The sequence below is a fragment of the Phascolarctos cinereus genome, unplaced genomic scaffold (assembly GCF_003287225.1).
Source record: "Phascolarctos cinereus isolate Bilbo 61053 unplaced genomic scaffold, phaCin_HiC Scaffold_4;HRSCAF=312, whole genome shotgun sequence".
Classification (NCBI taxonomy): Eukaryota; Metazoa; Chordata; class Mammalia; order Diprotodontia; family Phascolarctidae; genus Phascolarctos; species Phascolarctos cinereus.
The window spans coordinates 394,387,312-394,411,007 of NW_027555847.1; the positions used below are offsets into that span (position 1 = coordinate 394,387,312).

A 23,696-nucleotide genomic window follows, 5' to 3' on the forward strand; every position below is an offset into this window, starting at 1 on the left:
TGTAAAATGCTAAGTAAGTGTGAGTTATCATGTGCAAGACCATGTGCAAAGAGCACAGAATAAAACACAAACAGAAACAACTCAACCCACTCAAAACTGAATCAGACAACAATGACAACAACCAGAAAAGTGAATGGGGGTAAAACCATTGTGGAAGCTATGATTCTTTGGCGAACTTTTCACATCTTTCTGACTAAAAGAAAGTAGCACCTCAGTAAAAAAAAAAAAAAAGTCCTGAGCATAGTGAAGGAGATTTTCTTCCATTAAAAAAGCCTGCCATTGTCTAGTCTACCCTGTGGTGATGGAGAAATATAAGGCAGATAGTGACAGGTATTTGTAAATAGTAACAAAAGCTTAATGAGTATTACTTCCCCCCCCCCATACTAGAATACACGAGTGCACTCATGATATTAAGCAAAAAGAAATACTCTTATTGTTAGGTTCTTCTGAGAAAATAGAATGTTACACACATAAGGAAGCACTAGAGAAGAAACACTTATTGCTACTCCTAGTTGCCCAGAGCCCTGTCAAGGAAGAAGATAAGCAGGTGAATATGGATGGGGTAGGAGGGGAAAAGGAAAAAGGCTGTGAATGCCGAGATCAGATCCTGTTTCTGCCATTTTCACGGGCCATAAAAGTCCTTTGGCCATTGGCAGTAAGGCCATGGGTACTAAGGGTAGTAACCATAGCTTCCTACATGGAATTCAGGATAAATGTAAAATTAGACAAATCATTAGGCTCATAGATCAGGAACTAAAAGGGACTTCAGAGGTCATAGTTCAACCCCTCATTGTACAAATGAAGAAACTTTGGCCCAGGGAAGGTAAGTGACTTGCCTGAAGTTATACCAGTAGTAAGCATTTGAGATGGGATTTGAATCTGGTTTTGAGAGCCAACCCAAAGGTCCCTAAGAATTCTATTCACTTCTTTTCTACTTCCTATTTAGCATATTTTAAACACTTTTTGACTTCCTTTCCAAGAACTGAATACATTTCTCATGTTACCTTTGCTTCAAAGATTCAGAAAATTTTAGAAGTGGAAAGGACCTCAGAAAGTAGCGAATCCAACCTATTCATTCTACAGGGGACTAACTATAGGCCAAAGAAATTCAACAATTTGCTCATGGTTGCACAGCTCATGTTGCAGAGCCAAAATTAGATTTGACTTCCAGTCCAGTAAGAATATTTTCCATTGTATCATAATCTATAGGTGTATTTAAAAAATTCTTTTTCATTCTTATGGTACATCAGTGCCCTAGTATTTTAATTAAACAAACAATTCTCAAATACCTGCTATCTGCAAAATTAAGGGCTGGGTCTTTTGGTGGTGGCTAGAAATTAGAAATCAAAGGGATGCCCATCAATTGGGGAATGGCTAAACAAGCTATGGTATATGATTGTAATAGAGTATTATTGAGCTGTAAGAAATAACAAGCAGGATAATTTCAGAAAAACCTGCATAGAGTTACATGAACTGATGCAAAGTGAAGTGAACAGAACCAGGAGAATGTTGCACACAGTAACAGCAATATTGCTGGATGAAGAACTGTGAATGATTTAGGTATTCTTAGCAATACAATGATCCAAGACAATCCCAAAGGATAATCCCAAAGGACTAATAATGAAGTATACTATCTGCCTCCAGAGAAAGAACTGATATCAATTGAATACAGACTGAAGCATGCTATTTTTCACCTTCATTTTTTTCCCTTTATTTGAATCTTCTTGTACAAAATGACTAACATGGAAATGTTTTATATAATTACACACGTATAACCTACACCTGATTGTTTACTATGGGGGGGAGGGGAAGGAAAGAGTGATAGAATTTGGAACTCAAAACTTTATTTTTTTTGAATAATTTATTTATTTTTAGTTTTCAACATTAACTTCCATGAGATTTTGAGTTTTAAATTTTCTCTCCCTCCCACTTCTCCCCCCCCAAAGGTGGTGTACAATCTGATATAGGCTGTACATATACATTCACGTTAAGCATATTTTCCCACTAGTTATGATATAAATAACAATTAGAACTGATGGGAGGAATCACAAGAATGAAGCAATAAAACAAAACAGCAAAGGAAAAGGAGAGCAAATAGTATGGAGTATCTGCATACTCCAGTGCAGATAGCAATTTCCATTGTGAATCTTTTGAAATTGTCTTAGATTCTTTCATTGCTGTGAAGAGCCAAGTCTATCAAAGTCAGTCATCCTATAATGTAGCTGTTACTGTGTACGATGTTCTCCTGGTTCTGCTCATTTCACTCTGCATCAGTTCATATAAGTCTTTCCAAGTTTTTTTGAAGTTTACCTGTTCATCATTTCTTATAGCACAGTAGTATTCCATTACATTCATATACCACAACTTGTTCAGCCATTCCCCAATTGATGGGCATTTTCTCAATTTCCAAATCTTTGCCACCACACAAAGAGCTGCTATAAATATTTTTGTACATGTAGATTCTTTTCCCATTTTTGTGATCTCTTTGGGATGCAGACCTAGAAGTGGTATTTCTGGGTCAAAGGGTATGTATAATTTTATAGCCCTTTGGGCATAGTTTCAAATTGCTCTCCTCAACGGTTGGATCATTTCACAACTCTACCAACAATGTATTAGTGTTCCAATTTTCCCACATCTTCTCCAACATTTATCATTGTCCTATTTTGTCATGTTGGCCAAACTGATAAGTGTGATATGGTACCTCAGAGTCATTTTGATTTGCATTTCTCTAATCAATAGTGATTTAGAACATTTTTTCATATGACTATAGATAGCTTTATTTTCTTCCTCTGAAAACTGCCTGTTCATATCCTTTGACCATTTGTCAATTGGGGAATAACTTATATTCTTATAAATTTGACTCAGTTCTCTATATATTTTAGAAATGAGGCCTTTATCAGAGACACTGGTTGTAAAAATTCTTTTGCGGTTTTTTGCTTCCCTCCTAATCTTGGATCCATTGGCTTTATTTGCATAAAAACCTTTTAATTTAATGTAATCAAATTTGTCCATTTTGCATTTTATAATGTTCTCTATCTCTTTTTTGGTCATAAATTCTTCCCTTCTCCATAGATCTGAAAGGTAAACGATTCTTTAATCTTCTAGTTTGCTTATAGTACCAATCTTTAAATCTAAATCCTGTACCCATTTTTACTTTATCTTGGTATAGGGTATAAGATGTTGGCCTATGCCCACTCCCTGCCATATGTTTTTCCAGTTTTCCCAGCAGTTTTTGCTCAATAGTGATTTCTTATCCCAGAAGCAGAGTATCTTTAGATTTATCAAATAGCAGATTAGTATAGTCATTGACTGTTTTGTCCTGCATACCTAACCTATTCCACTGATCCACCACTCTATTTTTTAGCCAGTACCAAGTAGTTTTGATGCTTACTGCTTTATAATACAATTTAAGATCTGGTACAGCTAGGCTACCTTCCCTTGCATTTCTTTTCATTAATTCCCTTGATGTTCTGGACTTTTTGTTCTTCCAGATGAATTTTGTTATTTTTTTTTTCTAGGAACTCAAAACTTTAAATAAAAATGTTAAAAAATTGAAAAAAAACCACCACCACCTAAGGGCTGGGAATATGGTCTTTGCCTTAATGGAACTTAGAGTCTAACAAGGGAGACAAGACATGTACATGAATAATAAAGATAGTATATAGACTGCATAAGTGAGGTACAAGTACTAGGAAAGTCTAAAAGAGAGAGATGTCACTTCTAGTTGTGGTTGGGAGGGGTGAGGGTGGAAAGAGGATTAGGAAAAACTTCATGGAGACAGGGACATTTGACCTGGAGCTTGGAGGACAGAGAGACTTTCAATAGTTAGGTAGAGACTACATTTTAGGCATGAGCAAAGACTCAAAGTCAGGAAAATGAAGTTTAGAAAATGCTGAGCAGCATAATTTGGCCAGAGCATTGAAAATGTGAAGGGGAGTATTATGAGAGAAGACAGGAAACAGAATATTGAGAGTATCCAGTGTTAAAGTAAAGGATTCACTTTCTTGTAGCCCCTGAACAACAAAAATGATTCTTGGTAGAGTTCACATATAGTCATTGGTATAGTCATTTGTATTAAAACTAGCTGATTCTGACTGCATTGCTAGAGCCATGGGAAAGAATATATGCAAAAAATCTAAGTGTCCGAAAGGCCATCCCTCACTAAAGAAGCTTCACATACAAAAATCAAGAAAAGACAGGGAATAGTTGGCAATGTAGAAATAGAGGTCCAGAGGTCTCACCCTAATGAGAGCAGATTGTTCCATGACTCCTTAAACTGAGCTTCGTAGTGCAGTGGATAAATAAAATGGTGGACCTAGAATCAAGAAGACCTGAGTTCAGACCCTCCCTCAATCACTGACTAGCTATGTGACCCCTGGGCAAGTCATTTAGTCTTTGCCTCAGATTCCTCCACTGTAAAATAGGGATAATAATATCACCTACCTTCCAGGATTGCTGTAAGGATCAAATGAGATAATATTTGTAAAGTGCTTTGCAAACCTTAAAGCGCTATAAAAATGCTAGCTATTGTTAGTAATAGTAGACATGATGAACTCTGTGGGCTATTTTTGCTTATATCAGCGTCTGTTTTACCAATCAATGTTAAGGTGATTGAACAGTGGCTAAAGTTTATATCAAAGAAGTTATCAATTCATAAATTTAGGTCTAAGGCATATATCCTTTCTTCATGAAGGATAATCATTTGTTGGTCTGGATCTGTGATTTAACTGGTATATGGAGCTTTTAATGAAAAACCTCCTGCTATTCACGAAGGTCAGCCATTGCAAAGGAACTTAGAATCTTGGAGAACTGCTTCCAGGACTGAGCAGTTAAAATGACTTAATGGTTGCTCAGCCAGTAGGTTGGGGCTTGAAGACAGTCCTCTCTGACTTGGAGGCTGACTTTCTGTCTGCTGTGCCACACTGCTTCTGGATAATTCTTTTTAATTTAAGTAAAACCTTAACCCTTGATTGGAGATATAAATACAAAAGGTGTTAACCAAGCCTGAATTCTTGCAACAAAATATGAATATATATGTGGAATTTTAATATGACAGTTATATAAATTCAAACACATTATCTTTTACTCCTGGGCATTAATTCCTTCAGGAAATGCAAAACAGCTTAATGAATGTGATTAGTTTCAAGGATGGAAATTTAAAGATCCTAATTAATTAATTTGCTAATTATCCTTTTTGCTGATGATATTTGCCTGTGTTGAGTCTTTATCTGTGACAAAAACAGAGCCTAGGCTGATAAGTGGCTTACCGTTTCCTAAAAGGTTTGGTGGCATTATGATGATTACCCGAATAGAGGTGCCTGACCTCAAGGTCTTGGGGTGCTAGTTTTTGTAAGATGACTTGTATTGTGAATCCTGTATGTTAGAGGACCAAATAAGATAATATTTGCTAAAGTGCTGAGCACATGCTTGGCACATAGCAGGAACTATTAAAATTCTCATTCCCTTCCCTTCCTCTGCCATAGTGGAGTTGAGTTGCGGCTGACTTAGGGTAGGTAGGGGCAAATCCTATTTTCAGCTGAATTTTCTACAACCATGTCATCACTTAAGGCAAATGCCCTTAAAAGAATTCTGTCCTTGGGAATGTGTCTTGGTGATGTTATAGGTCTTAACTCTGGTATTGAATCCTTTGGATAGGGTCCAAGTTGGGTCTGTCTTATTCTGTATTATAGAGAAGTGTCTTGTAATAAAGTTCTAGTAGAATAAGGAAGTGTGTGTGTTTGTGTGTGTACATGTATGTGCAGCAACAGCTCACAAGTCATTCCTAGATCCTCCTATGTAGCCCCTGACGAATGAATAAAATTTATGCCTAACTGGTGGAAGCTTCTGTGACGGCTCAGAGATTAGCTATGTACAGTAAAGTCTCAGTATGGGCTTATGTAGTTCCTGGTGTGCATATTGTAGAACTAGAATAGCCAGCACATCTGGGGCCCTGGCACATAATCCTTTCAACATTTCCCCACTGGGGTCACATTTGACTAGCTGTGCCTGATTCTTACAGGGAACACAACATGTCCAGGGCAAGGCCACAGCAAAACCCCTACCTGCAATATCCAGGATTCACAATACAGGCCGTGTTATAAAAACTAGTACCACATGACCATGATGCCATACATTTCTTACATGGTAGCCATCATATTATCACCAAACCTTTTAGGAAATGGTAAGCTGGGGGCAGCTAGGTGGTGTAGTGGATAGAGCACTGGCCCTGGAGTCAGAAGGACCTGAGTTCAAATCCAGTCTCAGACACATAACCCTCACTAGCCGGGTGACGCTGGGCAAGTCACTTAACCCCAATTGCCTCACCAAAAAAAAAAAAATTCCACAAGGAAATGGTAAGCTGTCTATCAGCCTAGGCTGTGTTTGTGTTACAGATAAAGACCCAAGATCGTCTCTCCCATTGCAGGCAGGAGAAACTAGACTAACTAACTAGTGATATACACAAATTCCCTCTTCTTACCTGCAAAAGTTTACTGGAAAGTTTACCAATATAACAGACAAAGGATCAAAAACAGAACATTGAACAACATACTTTCAAACTGGAGGTCTGTGCGGAGTTCCTCTGGTTTCACAAAGTACTGGATGAAGATGTATAGTAGTAAAGTAATAAGGAGGACGATACCAAGGACAGCAGAGGCCATGCAAGTGAAGAAATACCTGAGGGAGGGAAGCAAAAAATGACAAACAAAAACTCGAAGACAAGCCAAACTTTGTGCTGTGGGTAAACATAAATACAAATAGAGCTTGACGGACAAATGCTCAGCACATTAAAGGCCAGGGCTAGGGCACAGAAACATTAATAGCCATTGTATTTCCCCCTAGCTAGAAGGCCAATGGAAACTGACATTACTGTCATCTCAAGGCTGTGAAAAGTGTGCACGCCTTCACTATGTTTTGAGACATTCGTTCCACATGAGTCACCTTTTTAAAGGTTCATTTTCAAACCCAGAGGTCACTTTTCTGGTTTTGAGCACTGTTCCTCTCTAGGCCTTTCCCTTCCCAGTTCTCTAGGAATCTATGGTATAATCTTGTAGACAGCACATAATAGGGTTCACGATAGCCGTAGTTAGCTCTATCACATGGGATAGATATGGGACCTGAGGAGTGGTTCCATCTAAGAGAACTTTGTTTTTCTCCACACTAAATGTCTTTTGGAAACAATGGGCAAGTTCCTCTGTGTTTATGTTAGATCTAAATCTAGACTCAAGAAGGTTTTGTTTCCAGAATGGCTTCCTCTATCAACAGAAAGGAGGATCAAATGGTTGAAAGAGAGCTCCAAAACTGCTATCTCCAAACAGGAAGCACCTCAAAATTCTCTCTGCTCTTGGAAGACAGTACGAGTCCTAAAAAGGATGAAGTTTTCACAGACATTCACAATAATCCCATCCAGTGATACATTGTCTTTCATGAGGAAACACTTGAAAAAAAGGCAAAAACAAGCAAGCAACCACTTCTGTCCAAAATATTCTTAAAATGATCCATAGGGAAAAGGCTGATCCTTTTCAAGAACTTTTGGTTGGGAGGAAAAGGAAAAAAAACATTTCCAGAAGTAGGCAAATATTAGAAAATGATAAGCTTAGTTAAATAAATCATCAAGTAGCATTTTTCTTTCTTTCTTTCTTTCTTTCTTCTTTCTTTCTTTCTTTCTTTCTTTCTTTCTTTCTTTCTTTCTTTCTTTCATTTTTTTAGGCGGAGGGTAGAAAGCCTGGAGGAGTACCAGGAGAAAGAATAGAAGCACCATATGCTAGTAACTTAGTTGCCCTGGCAACCAGATCCTGACTGGAAGGTGAGGTCACAGGGAGATGCAACCTACTTCTCTCCATGTTCTTTGGGATTTAGCAACCAATAAAATAAAATCCCAAGGTCTCCTCTAAAGGGACTGGGTGATGAGAAAGGAGCAGAAAGCTGAAGTAAAGGCTTAGTGTGTAGAAGGCCAGATTTCTGGAAATAAAAGCTAAGAGCAGAGCTGAGAGTGGAGGAGGACTGACGCCTGGAGTTACCCATGGTCGTGATGTGGGGGAGGAACAAGAGCCAGAGATCTGTGACAGCAATAGAGAGAGAGGATTCAACAATGCAAGAAAACTCAGAGAGGAGAGATTCAAGAATTAGTCAGTGGTCCAAAGTATCAAATGCCTCAGAGAGACTCAAGAGAGTAATGCCTCTGAGAAGAGTCATTGGTAATCGGAAAGGAAGGGGTACTTGGTGACCTTTGAGAATTCAGTTCTAGAAGTCATGGGGATGAAAGCTGCATGTTGTGTGTGTAGAGGAGTAAAGTACAATGATAGCTGATAGGAAAGTTTGCAAAGTACTTTGCACACAGAACCTTACTTAATCCGCACAACAACCTGGTGAAGTAGGTGCTACAAAGAAGGAAACTGAGGCTCAGAGAGGAGGAATTTGAACCTTAGGTCTTCCTAACTCCAAGTCCATCCACTACACCAAGCTGTCTTCCAAGGCAGCAACTTCATGCATTAGAGGAGTAGGAGGCTCTCTAAAGGATCTTATTTGAGGAGGCCACATGAGACCCTTTTTCCAGATAAAAATCTGTCCTCTCTAAGGCATAACTGCTCTTTGTTCACCAAATTTAGAGTCACTCTAGGGTGGCAGGGATTGGCAAAATGGTTGACACTGTTGGAAAAAGTTTTCTCCTTTGCCTGCATGTATGAGTCATGGAATAGCTGCTAATGCTTGAACTATTTTGCATCAACTTTTCTCAAACTCACCAGTTTGCTGTGAAACAATAAAGATCTCTGAGCGTGAGTTCTTACCACTGTTCCTGATAGGTCAGAAATCAATGGCTCTGAGCATATAGGGTTTGGGGGAAGCTGCATACTTTAATCCACTCCCTTCAGATGCCATGGTGGAATTTGGCTTCTCAAGAGGCCTGGGCTGCTCACTTGGGAAAAATGCAAGAAGACATATAAACTCCATCTTATGGTAACCCATGGTAACTACAAGTGTGTAATTACAGCGAATACTGCAAATGTAATCCAAATATCCTCCCATGTGTCATTAAATATACTATCAAATGAAGAATGGTTGAAGAAACTAGACATTTTTAGCTTAAAGAAAAAAAAAGACTTACAGGGAGGAAGGATGAGAGAATAACAGCTGTCTCCAATTGAAGGGTTCTTTATGTAATAGAGGGGTTAGACTTATTCTACCTCATTCAGGGAGACAGAATTAAGACCAATAGACTAAAAAGCAAAGGGAAGCAGGTTTTTGGCTCAATATAAGGAATTCTAACAGTTAGAGTACTCCCCAGATGTAACGAATGGACTTGGGAGACAGTGTTCCATGTCTCTGAAGGTCTTCAAACAAGAAATGGATGAGGGCCTTTCAGGCTGTTTTAGCTGGGGTTCAGGATTTGCATAAAGGTTAGACTAGATGACCTCTGAGGTCCTGTCATAAGTCAATGATTCTATGATGTTAAAAAGAAATGAGGAAATCAGTAATCCTGGAAAATCAGCTCATATGTTCTAAGTCTTGAAAAGGAAAGAAGATCAGCAAACTGTGGGATGCAGATAATGTCAAAAAGGGGGAGAAGTATCCAGACTCAGTATATCCCCCAGATAGGGAGAATGTGAAAGTTGTTATGCTGCGAACTGGGACAGCTAAGTGGTGCAATGGATAGAGCGCTGGGCCTGGAGGCAGAAAGACTCATCTTCTTGAGTTCAAATGTGGCTTCAGACACTTACTAGCTGTGTTACCCTGGGCAAGTCATTTAATCCTGTTTGCCTCAGTTTCCTCATCTGTAAAATGAACTAGAGAAGGAAATGGCAAACTACTCCAGTATTTTTGCCAAGAAAACCCCAAAATAGGGTCACAGAGAGTCGGACATGACTGAAATGACTGAATGATATACTAAAATGAATATATCTTTTCCAGACTTAAAAATGAGAAAAATATGACCCCACTCTAATAACCATGATGTTGAACCGCAACAAAATGCTACAGTAGGTTATTAAACAGAAGAGTCTGCGAACGCTTAGGAAGGAAAGCAGAGACTACTAGGATCTTGCATGGGGTTTACTAAAAATAAGTCATTTCAAATTAGCCTCCTTTCCTTTCATTATAGGGCTTCTAGAACGGTAGTTTTGGGGGACAGCTCCAGACATAACATAGCTTGATTACAGACTTTGCATTGAGCAAAGTCTCACTGAATCACAAGACCTAAGAGTTGAAAAAGACTTTAGTGGTCACCTACTCTAACCTCCTATTCAATGCAGTTATCTATAACATCACCTCTGTTTATACATACAGTTCTAGGCAGCTCAGTACTTCACTAGACAAGTTGTTTCATTTTGGGACAGTTCTATTGGTTGGGAAGCCTCATCTCTGCCTCTTAGTATCCCTAGTTTCATTCAATTCAGCCCAAGTGTCACCTTCTACGTGAACCCTCTCCTGATCCTCCAGATGCTGCCCCCACAAAATAACTCCTTCCACATCATGATCCTTTAAGTATTTGAACACAAATGTGTGCCCTCTAATTCTCTTCTCCAGGTGAAAAGTTCAAATTTATAGGCTTTAGACCTGGAAGAGAATTTAGAAAACATCTAGTCAATACCCCTCACCTTAGAAATAAATAAATAAGGGCCAGAGAAATTGAACAACTTGGCCAAAGCCACAAAAAATATTTTTGTTGCTGTTGTCATCATCATCTTTGTTCAGTCTTTTTCAGTCATCTCTGACTTTCTTCATGACCCCATTTGGGGTTTTCTTGACAAAGATAGTGGAGTGGTTTGACATTTCCTTCTCCAGCTCATTTTACAGATGAGGAAACTGAGATTAAGTGACTTGCCCAGCGTCACACAGCTAGTAAGTATCTGAGGCCAGATTTGAACTCATGAAGATAAATCCTCTATCTACTGTGCCACCTATCTATCCTCTATCCACTGACACAAAATTAGCAAATCATTAAAGCTGGATTTAGATCTAAGGTTTTATAGCTTCAGATCAACAATTCTTCCCACTGAACCAGTCAATCCTAAGATAACATGGCATCTAGATTCCTTACCATTTTAATTGCTCTCTTCTGGGTGATATTTAGTTTGTCAACGTCCTTGTCCTTCTTAAAGTAGAGTACCCAGAACTGGACACAATATTCCAGATGTAATCTAACCAGTGCAAACCAAGTGCCTGCATCATCTGAATTAGTCTCTTACTTCTCAGTTATCAACACCTAAGGGTAGCTGGCTGAAAATCAGAGGCTTATGTTACCCTGATTGGCAACACTATTACCAGATAACAGCTACTAGAAATGCAGTCATAATACCTAGGATGAAATAACCAGCTTCCAGTAAGCGTTATCTTGCAAATCCAACCTATTTCTGCACTAGCCAATATCACACCCTTACATGAAGGAAGTGTGTGTCCCTACATAACCTCTATTATTCCTGTAATTACTATTTTGTTCTCAGAAAAAAAAAATCACAAAACCATTTTAGGGATGATAATTATAATGGCTGAAGACTCCTTTAGATTATTTCTTTTTATTTTTCCTTTGTATTTTCTAAACCATAACTTCTTTCCATTACAATCTTCTAGAATTCCATCTCCCCTCCTGTTTTCTCATCTCTTTTCAATCTGCAAATTGGATATTCTCTGAAGGGTTGATCTCAGAACTACAGTCACAGAATTTCAGAATTGAGAGACATTTTAAAAACGACTTAGAACAACTCATTAATTCATTTCTTAATAGCTTCTACTGAGGAAACCTCTGACTTCTGGATCACTCCAATTGTTAGGAAGTTTAATCCTTATATGAAGCCCAAATTTGCCCTGTACAACTTTAGCAGATTGCTTCTGATTCTGCTCTCTTCCACATGACAATCTTTCAAGTATTTGAAAACATCTCTCATGTATCCCCTTGAATTTCTGTTCCCCAGGCTCACTCTATTCCTAGTTCCTTCAATCAGTCATCATATATCATAGACTTGAAGCCTCTCAATGTTTTGATTGTCCTTTTTTAGACAATTTTCACCTCATCAGTGTCCTTCCTAAACGATGGTGCTAAGGAAGATGAGGATGATGACAATAGCTACATTTATATAGTGTCTTAAAGTTTGCAAAGCATGTTATATGCTTTATTTCATTTCAGCCTCACAATAGCCTTACGAAATAGGTTATTATCATTCCCATTTTATGAATGGGAAAACTGAGGCACAGAGAGATTAAATGACTTACCCAGGGCCACACAGCTAATAAGTAACTGAGACTGGATGTAAATTCAAGTCTTCCTGACTCCAGGTCCAGCACTCTATCCATTGCACCATGAAGCTGCCGAACTAGCTCAGAACTGAGCTCAATAGCCCAGACATGGCTTGATCAAGTAAGAGCACAGTGGAACTATTGCTTCCTGATTCCTGGAAGCCATACTTCCCTTAATGTATAGCCCAAGAGGGTATTATCTTATTTGTTGCAATATCACACTATTGACTTATATTGAGTTATATTCAACTTGCAACTAAAGTTCAGATAGCTTATAATTATTCTAAACGTTCTTTTAACTTCTTATTTATGCAGTCAATTTCCTGAACCCAAGACTAAGACTTTACATTTATCCATATTTAATTTTGTCTAATTTGATTCAGATTTCTGGCCCGTCAAGATGCTTTTGGATCTTCTGCCATCCAATGTGTTAAATGTTGCTCCTAAATTTGTTTCATCTACATATTTGAAAAGGATGCTCTCTATCCCTTTGCTCAAGTTTTTGATAAAAGTATTAAAGAGCATGGGACCAAACCCAGATCCCTGGGGCACTTCCCTGGAAACCTCCTCCCAAGTAGAGGCAGAACCAGCAACGATCCTCTTTGAGTCTGCCCATTCAATAAGTTTTTAAGTCATTGGGTTATGCTACTATCTAACCCACAGTTTTCTGCCTCATTCACAAGAAGAGCATAATTTAACTTTTCAGACACATTGAGGTAAGTGGCCAGTATTAATGCAGCCTAAGATATTGATTTTTTTGGCCATTACATTGCCATTTTGAACTCACAGTCTATAACATACCACCCCCCCAATCTTTTTTCTTTCTCACACAAATTTCTGTCTAGCCATACCTCTTCTATCTTGTAATGATGAGGCTGATTTTTAAAACCCAATAATAGTACTTTACAACTCATCATTTTAGCTTGTTGAAATCTTCTGGGATCCTGATTCTGTAATCTGATATGTTAGCTTTTACTCTCAGATTGGATCATCTGCAAATTTGATAAGCATGTTATCTAGGCCTTTCTCTACATCATTGATAGAAATAATGAACATCCCTGAGCTAAGGATATCTCTTTGACTTCCTTTTGACTCTCAAAGACTTCCTACATGTTCACTTTAACTCATTAATTAGCCTCTTTCATTTCAGTAACTCAAATAGTTCTGAATCCTTATAACTATATTACCATCAAGTTCATATCTGTCTGTATTATCTCCATCTTGATTCATATTAGCTGTGATCCTAGAATCACAGAATCTAAGAGTTGGAAAGGATTTTAATATTCATCTTATCTAGCTTCCAATCCATTGTAGGACTTTTTTTTTTATAGCATCCATGACATACAGTAATCCAGCCTTTGCCTAAATGCCTATAGTGAAGGGATTCCATTTGATTGTTGGGTAGTTCTTGTTTAATTCGATTCAATTCAGCAAATGCTTATTTCTTGCATTAATAATTTCTTTCATATGTTGAGCTGAAATTTATCTCCACATAACTTCCACCCAATAGTTCTACTTTTATCCTCTGGAACAACACAAAACAAGTTTACTGTTTTCTATAATATAGTCCTCTAAATATTGGAAAACAGCTAGCTTGTGTTCTCTTGCCTTCTCTTCTTATCCCCTCTAATCCCAACCTTACACAATGTCTTCTTTTTCATAAGCTCAGCTCAACCAAGTTTTTCTTTATGATGTGATTTTTCAGACCACACATCACCCAACCAGTGCTTCTCTTAATGGAGTATAATTTGTCAATGTCCTTCTTAAAATGTGGTTACCAGAACTGAATTTAGCATCCTTGATCTAGTCTGTAATTATACAGTTGTCTGTTGAAGCTAAGAATAAGAATTTACATTTTTCTCTGTTAAGTTGTCTTTGTCACTTTCCCCCTAGTTTTCCAACCTTTTAACATTTTGAATCTTGATTCTGTCATCTAAAAAATTGTTTAGCCTTCCCAGTTTTGGCATATGCAAATCTGATCAATATACATTCTTCTTTCATTATTTTGTGCAAGTCTATCCATGTTTTTCTAAGATCATCAAACTCATCATTTCTTTTCTTTTCTTTTCTTTTCTTTTCTTTTCTTTCTTTCTTTCTTTTTTTTTTTTGGCAATTGGGATTAAGTAACTTGCCCAGGGTCACACAGCTAGTAAGTGTCAAGTGTTTGGGCTGAGGCCGGACTTCAGGAGGTGTTCTATCCACTGCGCCATCTAGCTGCCCCAAACTCATCATTTTTTAAAGCCCAGTAGTATTCCATCACAATCATATACCACAACTTGTTTAGCCATTCCACAGTTGATGGACATCCCTGCAATTTCCAGTTCTTTGCCACCACAAAGAGAGGTGCTATAAATATTTTAGAACATATAGGTTCTTTTCCTTATTCCTTAATCATCTTGGAATTTTACCAATCCAAGAGATATAAAATGATATCTTAAGGTTGCTTTAATTGGCATTTCTCTAATCAATAATGATTTAGAGCATTTTTTCTTATGACTATATTGTTTTGATTTCTTCATCAGAAAACTACCTGTTCATTTCCTTTGACCATTTATCAGTTGGGGAATGACTCATCTTCTTAAAAATTTAACAAATTTCTTTATATGTATGAGATATGAGACTTTTCAGGTCAGCCATAATAATATCGAAAGGGATATAACCAAAGACAGGGTCCAGTGGCACTTCATTAGAGCATTCACTTCAGAACAACATTAATCAACAATCTCAGAGTATGTTTACTTAACTAGCTTTGATTATAACTAATTGTGCTATCATCCAATCCAATGTATACCCAATTAAAATAATTAATTTGGAATTACTTTTCTAGTAAACCTATGTTGGCTCCTAAAAATGATGATATACTTTGCCAAGAGCTCAAAAATCATTAGTTTGATAAATCATTCCAAAATTTTGCTTGGAATTGTCATCACACTGACAAATAATTTCTGGAACCCATCCTTTTTCATATTAAAAAAATATAAAATAATTTTCCTATCTCCAGGCTCTTCCATTCTCCACGATATCTTCAAGATCATCACCAATGGCTCTAAGAACATATCTACAAGTTTCTTTAGCTTCCCAATACAGAATTCATTTGGGCCTATAGACCTGAACTTACTAAAAATAACTATATATTGTCTTTCTTAATCTTCTCACCTGCCTTAAGCACTAATTATCTCTTTACATTTTGTCATCCTATTCAGGTTGAATACCACTGTCATTGCTGGAGGACATGCTAGTAAAATTTAAGTAGCTCTGCTTTCACTCTCTTCTTAACAAAACTGTGAGCCTATCCCTTCCTTGCTCTTTTTGCTTCAAACACAGATTTTTAAAAATGCAACAAAAATCTCTTCTACTTAGAATTTTAGAGGCCTGGTTCATTCTGGGCTTTTGATTCCTTAATGATAATTACAGGTCAATGAAACACTTGCACTTGTATTCAATGATGTACCCCTCCTTCCAACTTTTATAAATTATCTTTTTTAAACATGAACTCATGAAAGAGGGTTTCAAGCAACCCTATTGGTTTCTGTGTGTACTTTGCCCCCTCCTTTTAAAAAAAATCTTCTTTGGGATAACATGCCCTTGTGTAGTTAGAATTTCATTTTTAAAGGATCTCCTATATTTAAACTATATTCCCGTCATTATTATACCTATCTTTTCTCTTCAATTAAATCTGTGGCCCTTTTCATTTCCAAAGCTGATCTTTCTACCAGTGCCCTTAATTCCACCCCTTCCCTCTCCTGCATGAAAGACAGAATTATGTAGTAGATAGAATATATAATCTGAAACTTGAGATGAAAATTAATAAAATCAAGTTATCACCAAAAAATGCCGTGACTCAATTGTAAAATGCATAGTCCTATAGAAACCTTTAGAAAAAATGAGATCAAAGTCCTCTGTCATAGGAGTTTGGACATAATTTGTTCCTAACTGTGTTGGTTATGATAATAGCTACAAAGACATATTGCTGAAGAATGATGAAGAAAGAGAAGGAAAGAATGAAATGCTGAGTCATACTAAGGCTTGAATGAGCAACGCTGGTTATATGCTTCTCTTTGCTTTGCCACAAAGTCAGGAGGTGAGTTTGTGTATGAGGATAGTAGGTAAATGGGATTGAAGGTCACAACCCAATAACCTAAGATAATAATAACTCTTGTTACTAGTTCTAAATGTTATAATTTAACCTAATGCAGAATGGAAGATTTCATTTTTTTTTTTAGGCAATTGGGGTTAAGTGACTTGCCCAGGGTCACACAGCTAGTAAGCGTCAAGCAGTTGGTCTGAGGTCATATTTGAACCCAGGTCCTTCTGACTTCAGGGCCGGTGCTCTGTCCACTGCGCCACTAGCTGCCCCCGGAAGATTTCAATTTGAATCTCACCTTTGACACCAACAACATGTGACAATGGGCAAATACCCCTTGTACCCCAGTGTCCTCAGATGGGTAAAAATAAGGTAATGCATCTATCTACCTCAAGTAGCAGCAAGGGATAGAGACTAACTCAGGGTCAGGAAGATTTAAGTTAGATTAAACCATGGATATTAGCATTTAATTTCCAGGTGCCCCGGGCCACTCTTTAAGACTATAAATTGCATAATGGTTGCTAAACTGCACTGATATAGGGAGTTACTAGGGAGCTCTCTGCATCAACAAATTTACTGGTCTGGACCAAAAAAATCCAAAAATCTATCCAGTTGGAGGGTCCAGAGTGGGTGAGTTCACAGATCCATTTGAGAATATGAATCTTACAAGATTGCTATAAATGTCAAATGATGTCTATACATAGTGTTTTACAAACTTTAAAGTGCTGTAGAAATGTCAGCTATTAATAGTGTCTTCAAGCTCTCACTCTATCAGCTCTTTTCCTCTTTTTTACAAACACAGTGAAATCTTCCAAATATCTTGTCAGTCAATAAACATTTAGTAAGTGCCTACTGTGTGTCAGTCACTATGCTAAGTATGTGACTTAATTTGCCGCTATTTCAAGATACTGTGCTCCAAGATCATTTGACCTTTGATTCATGTGTTACAGACAGAAAGCCAAATGTTTGCAAGGAATTGAAGAGGCACTGTGTAATGAAGACAGATGTACTGATAATCAACTACTTTCTAGAAGTCTGTCAATGAAAGACAGGATCACCAAATATAATGGCCTAAATACAATCTTCATTTACCTTGATCTGCCTTCAGTATTTAATAATCAACAACAACTTTATTTAGTCAACATTGTAAAATGCTTCTCCCCTTCCTTCACTTTTGTCACTTTGCATTCAAGTGATTTCTACCTTTCTGATCACCAACACTCTGTCTTCTCATTTTCCCCTCTCCCCTTAAATGTCGCTCTTTCCAAAGGTTCCATCCTTGGTTCACTTAATTGCTTCAATTATGACCTTTATGTAAGTGACTCCCAAAGCTTTATCTTTATCCTCAATCTCTTTACTGAGCTACAGACCAATATTTCTAACCGTCACCTTGCCATTTTCACTTGGACATTCTACTACTGCCTCAAGTTCAAAATACCCCAAACTGAATGCATCATCTTTTAACCCAAACTGCCTCACATTCCTAATTTCCTTATTGATGTTGATGGTTCAACCAGTTTCCCATGCTTGAGTCATTTTTTTTCCCTTCCCTCCCCCTTGCCCTCCACACATCCACCTCATCAAACTTCACAATATTTTTCACATCCAGTTTCACTTTTGATACCCCCTATCATCATCCTAATTCTAGTCATTACTTCTTCTTTGGACCTTTATATAACACTTTAAACTTTGCAAAGTATTTTACAAATGTTAACTCAACTGAGCCTCCCAAGAACCCTGGGAGGTAGATGCCACTATTATTTACATTTTGAAGATGAGTAAATTGAGGCAAACAGAGATCATGTGATTGCCCAGGGCTACAAAGCTAGTAAGTGCCTGAGGCTAGATTTGAAGTCAGGTTTTCCTGACTCAAGGTCCAGGGTTCAACTATTGGTAAAGCCTCCTAACTGATTTCATCCAGTCCCAGTATTTCACTTTCTAATCCATCCTAAACACACCTGCCAGATTAATCTTCCTAATGAGGAGTTCTGATCATATCATCTCTCCACTCAAAAAAAAAAAAACACAAGTCCTTATTTTGGCAGTCAGGACCTTCAGTCAGGTTCCAACCTACTTTTTCAGTTTTATCTCAAAATACTCCTTTACGCATACTTGACAGTCTAGCCAAATTGGAATTCATCGTGTTATTTTTTACTTTTGCAACTATCATAGAATCTAGAATGCCCCCTTCCCACGTTTTTGTTGATTCCACTTCTCATGTTTTAAGACCTCACTCGAATACTATATCTTCCATAAAGCCTTCCCTCATACCAGATATAATCTTTCCTTCTTTTAATCCCTCTGTTTGGTATTGTATTTGTGTGCATGTCTTTTTCCATGTCACTAGAGAGGAAACTTCTTGAGGTTCAGGACCATGTCATTGTATCCTCCAAGGGACCTAGCAGAGTGTCTTGCATTTAGTGGACATGAGTCTCTGTGTTTCCTTTCTTTGATATGATAGAATCCAAGGTGACATCATCAGTTTCTCCTAGGGTTGGTATTTCTACACTCACAGCCAGTTTTCATTTATTGGTTACATTAAACAATTCCCTTTTTTACCCCTCTACTTTCTGAGAGATAAAATGTTCAACAAGACAAACTGAGAATTTGCCAGATGTTCCAATTTTAGCAGAATTAGAGTTAGAGGAGGCATCAGTGTACTTAATGTCTCATAAAAAAAAAACCCTTGCTTCTAGGGCAGCTGTGATACATATTGGGAAAGCCTATTTCATATTCTTCATATGGTTAGACAGTCTAAAGTAAACTCCAACAGTGATATACCATTTCTTTTCCTTGTTCCTTTATCATTCATTCAGAAAAGATTTATTGACATCTGCTATGTACAATGAATTGTACAATGCTATAGCAAATGGGAGATAAGATATGGTCCCTCCCCTCAAGGACTTCTCTCCACCCTTCTTTCATTCTCTGGTATGTGGATTTCTAGAACCAGAGTCCTGTTAGTAAGGTGTGCAATGCTACTGAATCAACTTCTTTTGAGAAAAGTATATTCTCTAGGTAAAATATTATTCTGTATCAATAATAGCTGTGAAACTCTCTTCTCTCACTTGAAAATTTTAAACTCACTTTGCTCCCCCATTGCAATATTATTGTGGAATAATTACACATCAAAATAGTTTCATTCATTCATTCTCCTTTCTCTTTTCTGTCCCCAAGGCACTTGTGCTCATGCTTTTGCTTATGGACTTTATCACATTCTGCTTTGAATTGTAGTTGTTTAGGCACAGTATGGCATAAAGAGCTGGCCTCAGAGCCAGGAAACCAAGTTTCAAATTCCACCTTTTACATACATTGTATTGATGACTCCGGACAAGTAGCTACTCTAAGGTTATTAGTTGCAAAGGTGCCAACCTGCACTGGTAGAGGGAGTTTCCTCATTTAAGAATTCCCTGTCACAATGAAAGGACAGGTCTAGTCTCTATAGTCATTTATGTAGGTCTTAGAGATTTTACTACACAGTATGCTCATTGAGATCAGGGATTATGGGATTGTTTTTAATCTTGTCATTCCTAACAGTGACTAGTGAAGTGCCTTCCATATAGTAGGTACACACTGAACATATATCAATGAATTAATTGTATCAGATAGTTCCTAAACAAATCATGTATCGACCAGGGACTTTGGAAAATGTCTTTGAAAGTACTATCAGGAGTCAGGAACCCTCGGGCTCTATTCTTGTCTTCATTGTTAATTGTATGACCTTAGGCAAGTCACTTAACTTTTTGGAAAGGAAACCTTCCTTTCCTTATCTGTAGAGTGAGGAAGTTGACCAAGATGATCAAAGACCTATTCTAGCTCTTAAAATTTCGATCCTGTCACTTCACTACTTTGGGTTCTTGAAAGCTATACCAGTGGAAGGCAAACTCCGGCAAATCCTACCAAGCCTGAACCATTTTAATTATAGGCTCAGAAATGTCTGTTGTTTCAGGACTAGTCTAGCTAAATTTGGAAAGTCTTGCCACCAGGTCAGACACATAGGGAATAATTTTTAGGCTATTGTAGCTTTAAAAGGTGGGCAACTCAGGCAAAGAGGGTTAGAATCTGGAAGGAGACGGGCAATCACCCTGAGGATAGTCTGGATACATTAAGTATAGGTGTCCTTATTACAAATCCACTTGCCCCATTTCCTTCTATCATGTCATTGTTCAATGGTATCATTCTTGCATTTGTGCTATAGTGTATATTGATTATAAAAAGTAAAATAAGCCAAGTGCCCCTAGTACTTTTCTGAGAAGCATTGCACTGAGAGACATTTTGTCAACCATTATAGTTACATGGAGTTATAGAAATGTGCCTAGAAATCAACAAGGACAATTTTCTTCTCTCTCTTCTCCTCCTCCCCCATTTCTGGGACCAAGCCTGGCATAGTAACTACAGGATCAGCAGAATCAAAAGTCATGTTTTTTTCTCTGACATCATTTTGGTCATTTGTGTAGAAACTCAAAAGCTTAATAAGCTTCTTGTTTATCCTGGACTGGTTACTAGTAAGGACCCACTGGCACTTAGCAAACTGCACCGTATCTTCATCTTCATCAAGGCAAAGTCTTCCACTTGAGTGAGTTTTTTCATTTCCCATCAGGTTGTTTGGGTGTGGTGGAGACAAAGACACACCCTGAAAATTGCTAGTTGGCTCCGATGCTGGATAATTCCCTTTTTTCCTTCAACCTTTGGTTCTTCAATCCTGGGTACACGAGAGTATAAACTAGACATGCTAGCACAGCTGGGTGAATTAGCCTTTGGCCCTTACCCCCAGGGAAAGGCCTAGAGGAGCCAGTACTGCCCCCTCCCCCTCAAACCAAGTCCTATGAATTCGAGGGCTTCCATTTCAAAGACTTCCCCCCTAAGTCAGTTACTTTAATATTATTGGCCCTATACACAGTAGGTACTTCAATAAATGTTTGTTGAAAGGTATTTCACTATTTCTGACTGAAGAGTCTAAAAACATTTGAGTTACAGATAAATAGACATTCTGGAAACAGTATAAAACGACATGAAAAACCTTTAGTTTAGAGATAAACAGACATTTCAGAGGAAGTAGATATAATGGGTACATTAATCCAAGGCTGAAGTAAAATTTCTCATTCTTGTTTCAGTCATGAAAGGCATAACCCTTCAGGACACAAAGGGTAAGGGGAGAACTTTCCTTATGTAAAATGGAATCAACTGAGTCCATGGTTCTTTAATATCACAAGATCCGAAGACAATGGACACTAATGAGCTCAACAGGAGGTGCTCAAACCTGACTCCACCCCAAATCAAATTACAGAACAAACCCCAGGAATCCAGCAGGGCCTCAGAGCTTAGAGCTTGTGGTGGTAAGAACACCAGGTTCTGGTCTTCGGTATGGCATTCCTTTAGCTGCCTCTAGGCACTCACACACATCTCCCCAACTTGACAATCATCCCTTACCAGTAATTCCTACTTCCCACACAGTTGTTGAGCCATTTGCAATGGTGGTCAAAGTCAGCGATACACTTATTGCAGACACTGCAGTGCTTGGCTTTCATCCCCCTGGTGAAAGGAAAAGGAGAGATGGGGGTGTTGTCGATCAACTCTACCATACTCTTGCACACATTCCTGGTAATAACTAGTGAAAAAAAATCACCTCATATTAACAGCTAAAGAAGAAAGTTTCCAAAGGATGTCTCTCCTCCCTTCCCCCACCATCTGCCCCATTTTATTAAAAAACTCCCAGGCTAAGTAGTTCACAGAAGACTATGGAGCAACTACTGGCTAAGGATCAGTTTCTGTTCAGTTGTTTCTGACTCTCCATGATCCCATCTGGGGTTTTCTTGGTAAACGTACTGGAGTGATTTGCCATTTCCTTCTCCTGCTAATTTGACAGATGAGGAAACTGGGGCAAACAGGGTTAAGTGACTAGCCCGAGGTCACATAGTTAGTAAGTGTCTGTGGGCAGATTTGAACTGAGGAAGATGACTCCAGGCCCAGCACTCTATCCACTGAGCCACCTAGCTTCCCCTTAAGGGTCCCTTAGTTAAGTTGTAGCCCCTTAAAAAACAAAAGTTTTGAGGCTGGGCCTCCCATTATCTCCAAGGTTGAAAGGCCAGTGGCTCCTCAAAGGCCTCATTCTACTCCTGATCAATATGGAAGCTCTGACCTAGTACATGTTACCACTCCTCAGGTAACCCAGTACCTGCCCTATCTCCCTTCTTCCAGACCTCAGAATATTGTTGCCAGACTTGGTAATGACCCCTAATTGGCTTTAGTCCTACTGCCCCTCAGAATTCTTAAGTATTAGCCCCAGCCTCCCCAAAAGCAGGGGTTACAGGTGTATCTATACTGCCACACCTGATTGGCACATTTTTTTTTCCCTTAATAAGGGAGGCCCAGCATGAACCTAATCTAATCTTCTGCTGGAGAAGAGGAAAATTGCTTACCCAGCACCTTACCAAAACACCATTGCTTTTTCCTCACAATGACCCCGAAGGAAGGCAGTGCCAGTATTATTATCCCCATTTGAGTATCAGTTCATATTTATCTAGCAATTCAAGGTCAGGTCAAATGTATTCCTAGTTCTGACACTTACTAGCTATAGATTAGTTAAGTAGCTGGCCTGGAAAAGTCCCTTAAGTGATCTGGGCCTCACTGTCCTCATCTGTAAAATAGAACTGATGACATTTGCCCTACCTCCTTTGTTGTTTGTCCTGCGTTCTTGAAGAGGACCATGACATGGGGAAGGTGATGTCATGACTTGCAAGTGAATTGGATTTCAGCGAGGGAGGGCTATGCAAAGTCACCAGCCTCATTTTCTCTTCCAGGGCCATCTGGGTCCAGTGGCAAGATGTAGATAAGGACAACTGGAGATGGCCCCACATGCAGTGGGAGACCTTAGCCTTTTCAAGCTAAGGTCTTTTCCAGGTCTCAGTTTGTTTGAGGCAACACCCTTTCAGTGATTAAGGCTAGGCTAGTACACCTTATAAACCTAAAGATATTAACTTTTATTTGCAAAGACTAATTACCACTAATAAAGACACCTAATGGAAAACTGCATAGCAGAAATATAAACCAAGTGACCTGACAGGTTCACTTCCTTTCCTGATGTTCAAATCCTTTGTAAGTATAGCCAAAATATTGCCATGCCAAAACACTACTGTTCTTTCAACTAACTTGTGATGTGAACTGCTTGATTTTATGGTGCTTCCAATTAGAACTATCAAAAACCCTATCTACTCATTAGAAAGCAAAGGGCTTCCCTGAATATGACCTAGGAGGCAGAGAGTCACACTCAAAGGTTAAGTTGACTTGGCCAAGGCCTCTGACTCCAAAGGCAGTGCACTTTCTGGCACCTTTACTAGCTGTCAGAAGGAGGTATCCAACTTCTCCAGCTGTAGCAATGGAAATT

At 38.4% G+C, this 23,696-nt stretch overlaps 1 protein-coding gene across 1 annotated transcript in view; it reads right to left on the minus strand.

Annotated features, from left to right (window-relative positions):
• The window catches only part of LOC110207911 (palmitoyltransferase ZDHHC11-like), a 190,446-nt gene that overhangs the window by 57,165 nt on the left and 109,585 nt on the right, over positions 1-23,696 (minus strand). Inside the window, exons 5-6 of the mRNA XM_078151768.1 lie at positions 21,743-21,844; positions 6,551-6,675 (exon numbers count right to left, since the gene is read on the minus strand). Of these exons, the coding sequence (XP_078007894.1) occupies positions 6,551-6,675; positions 21,743-21,844 (227 nt within the window). The remainder of the gene's footprint in view (positions 1-6,550; positions 6,676-21,742; positions 21,845-23,696) is intronic.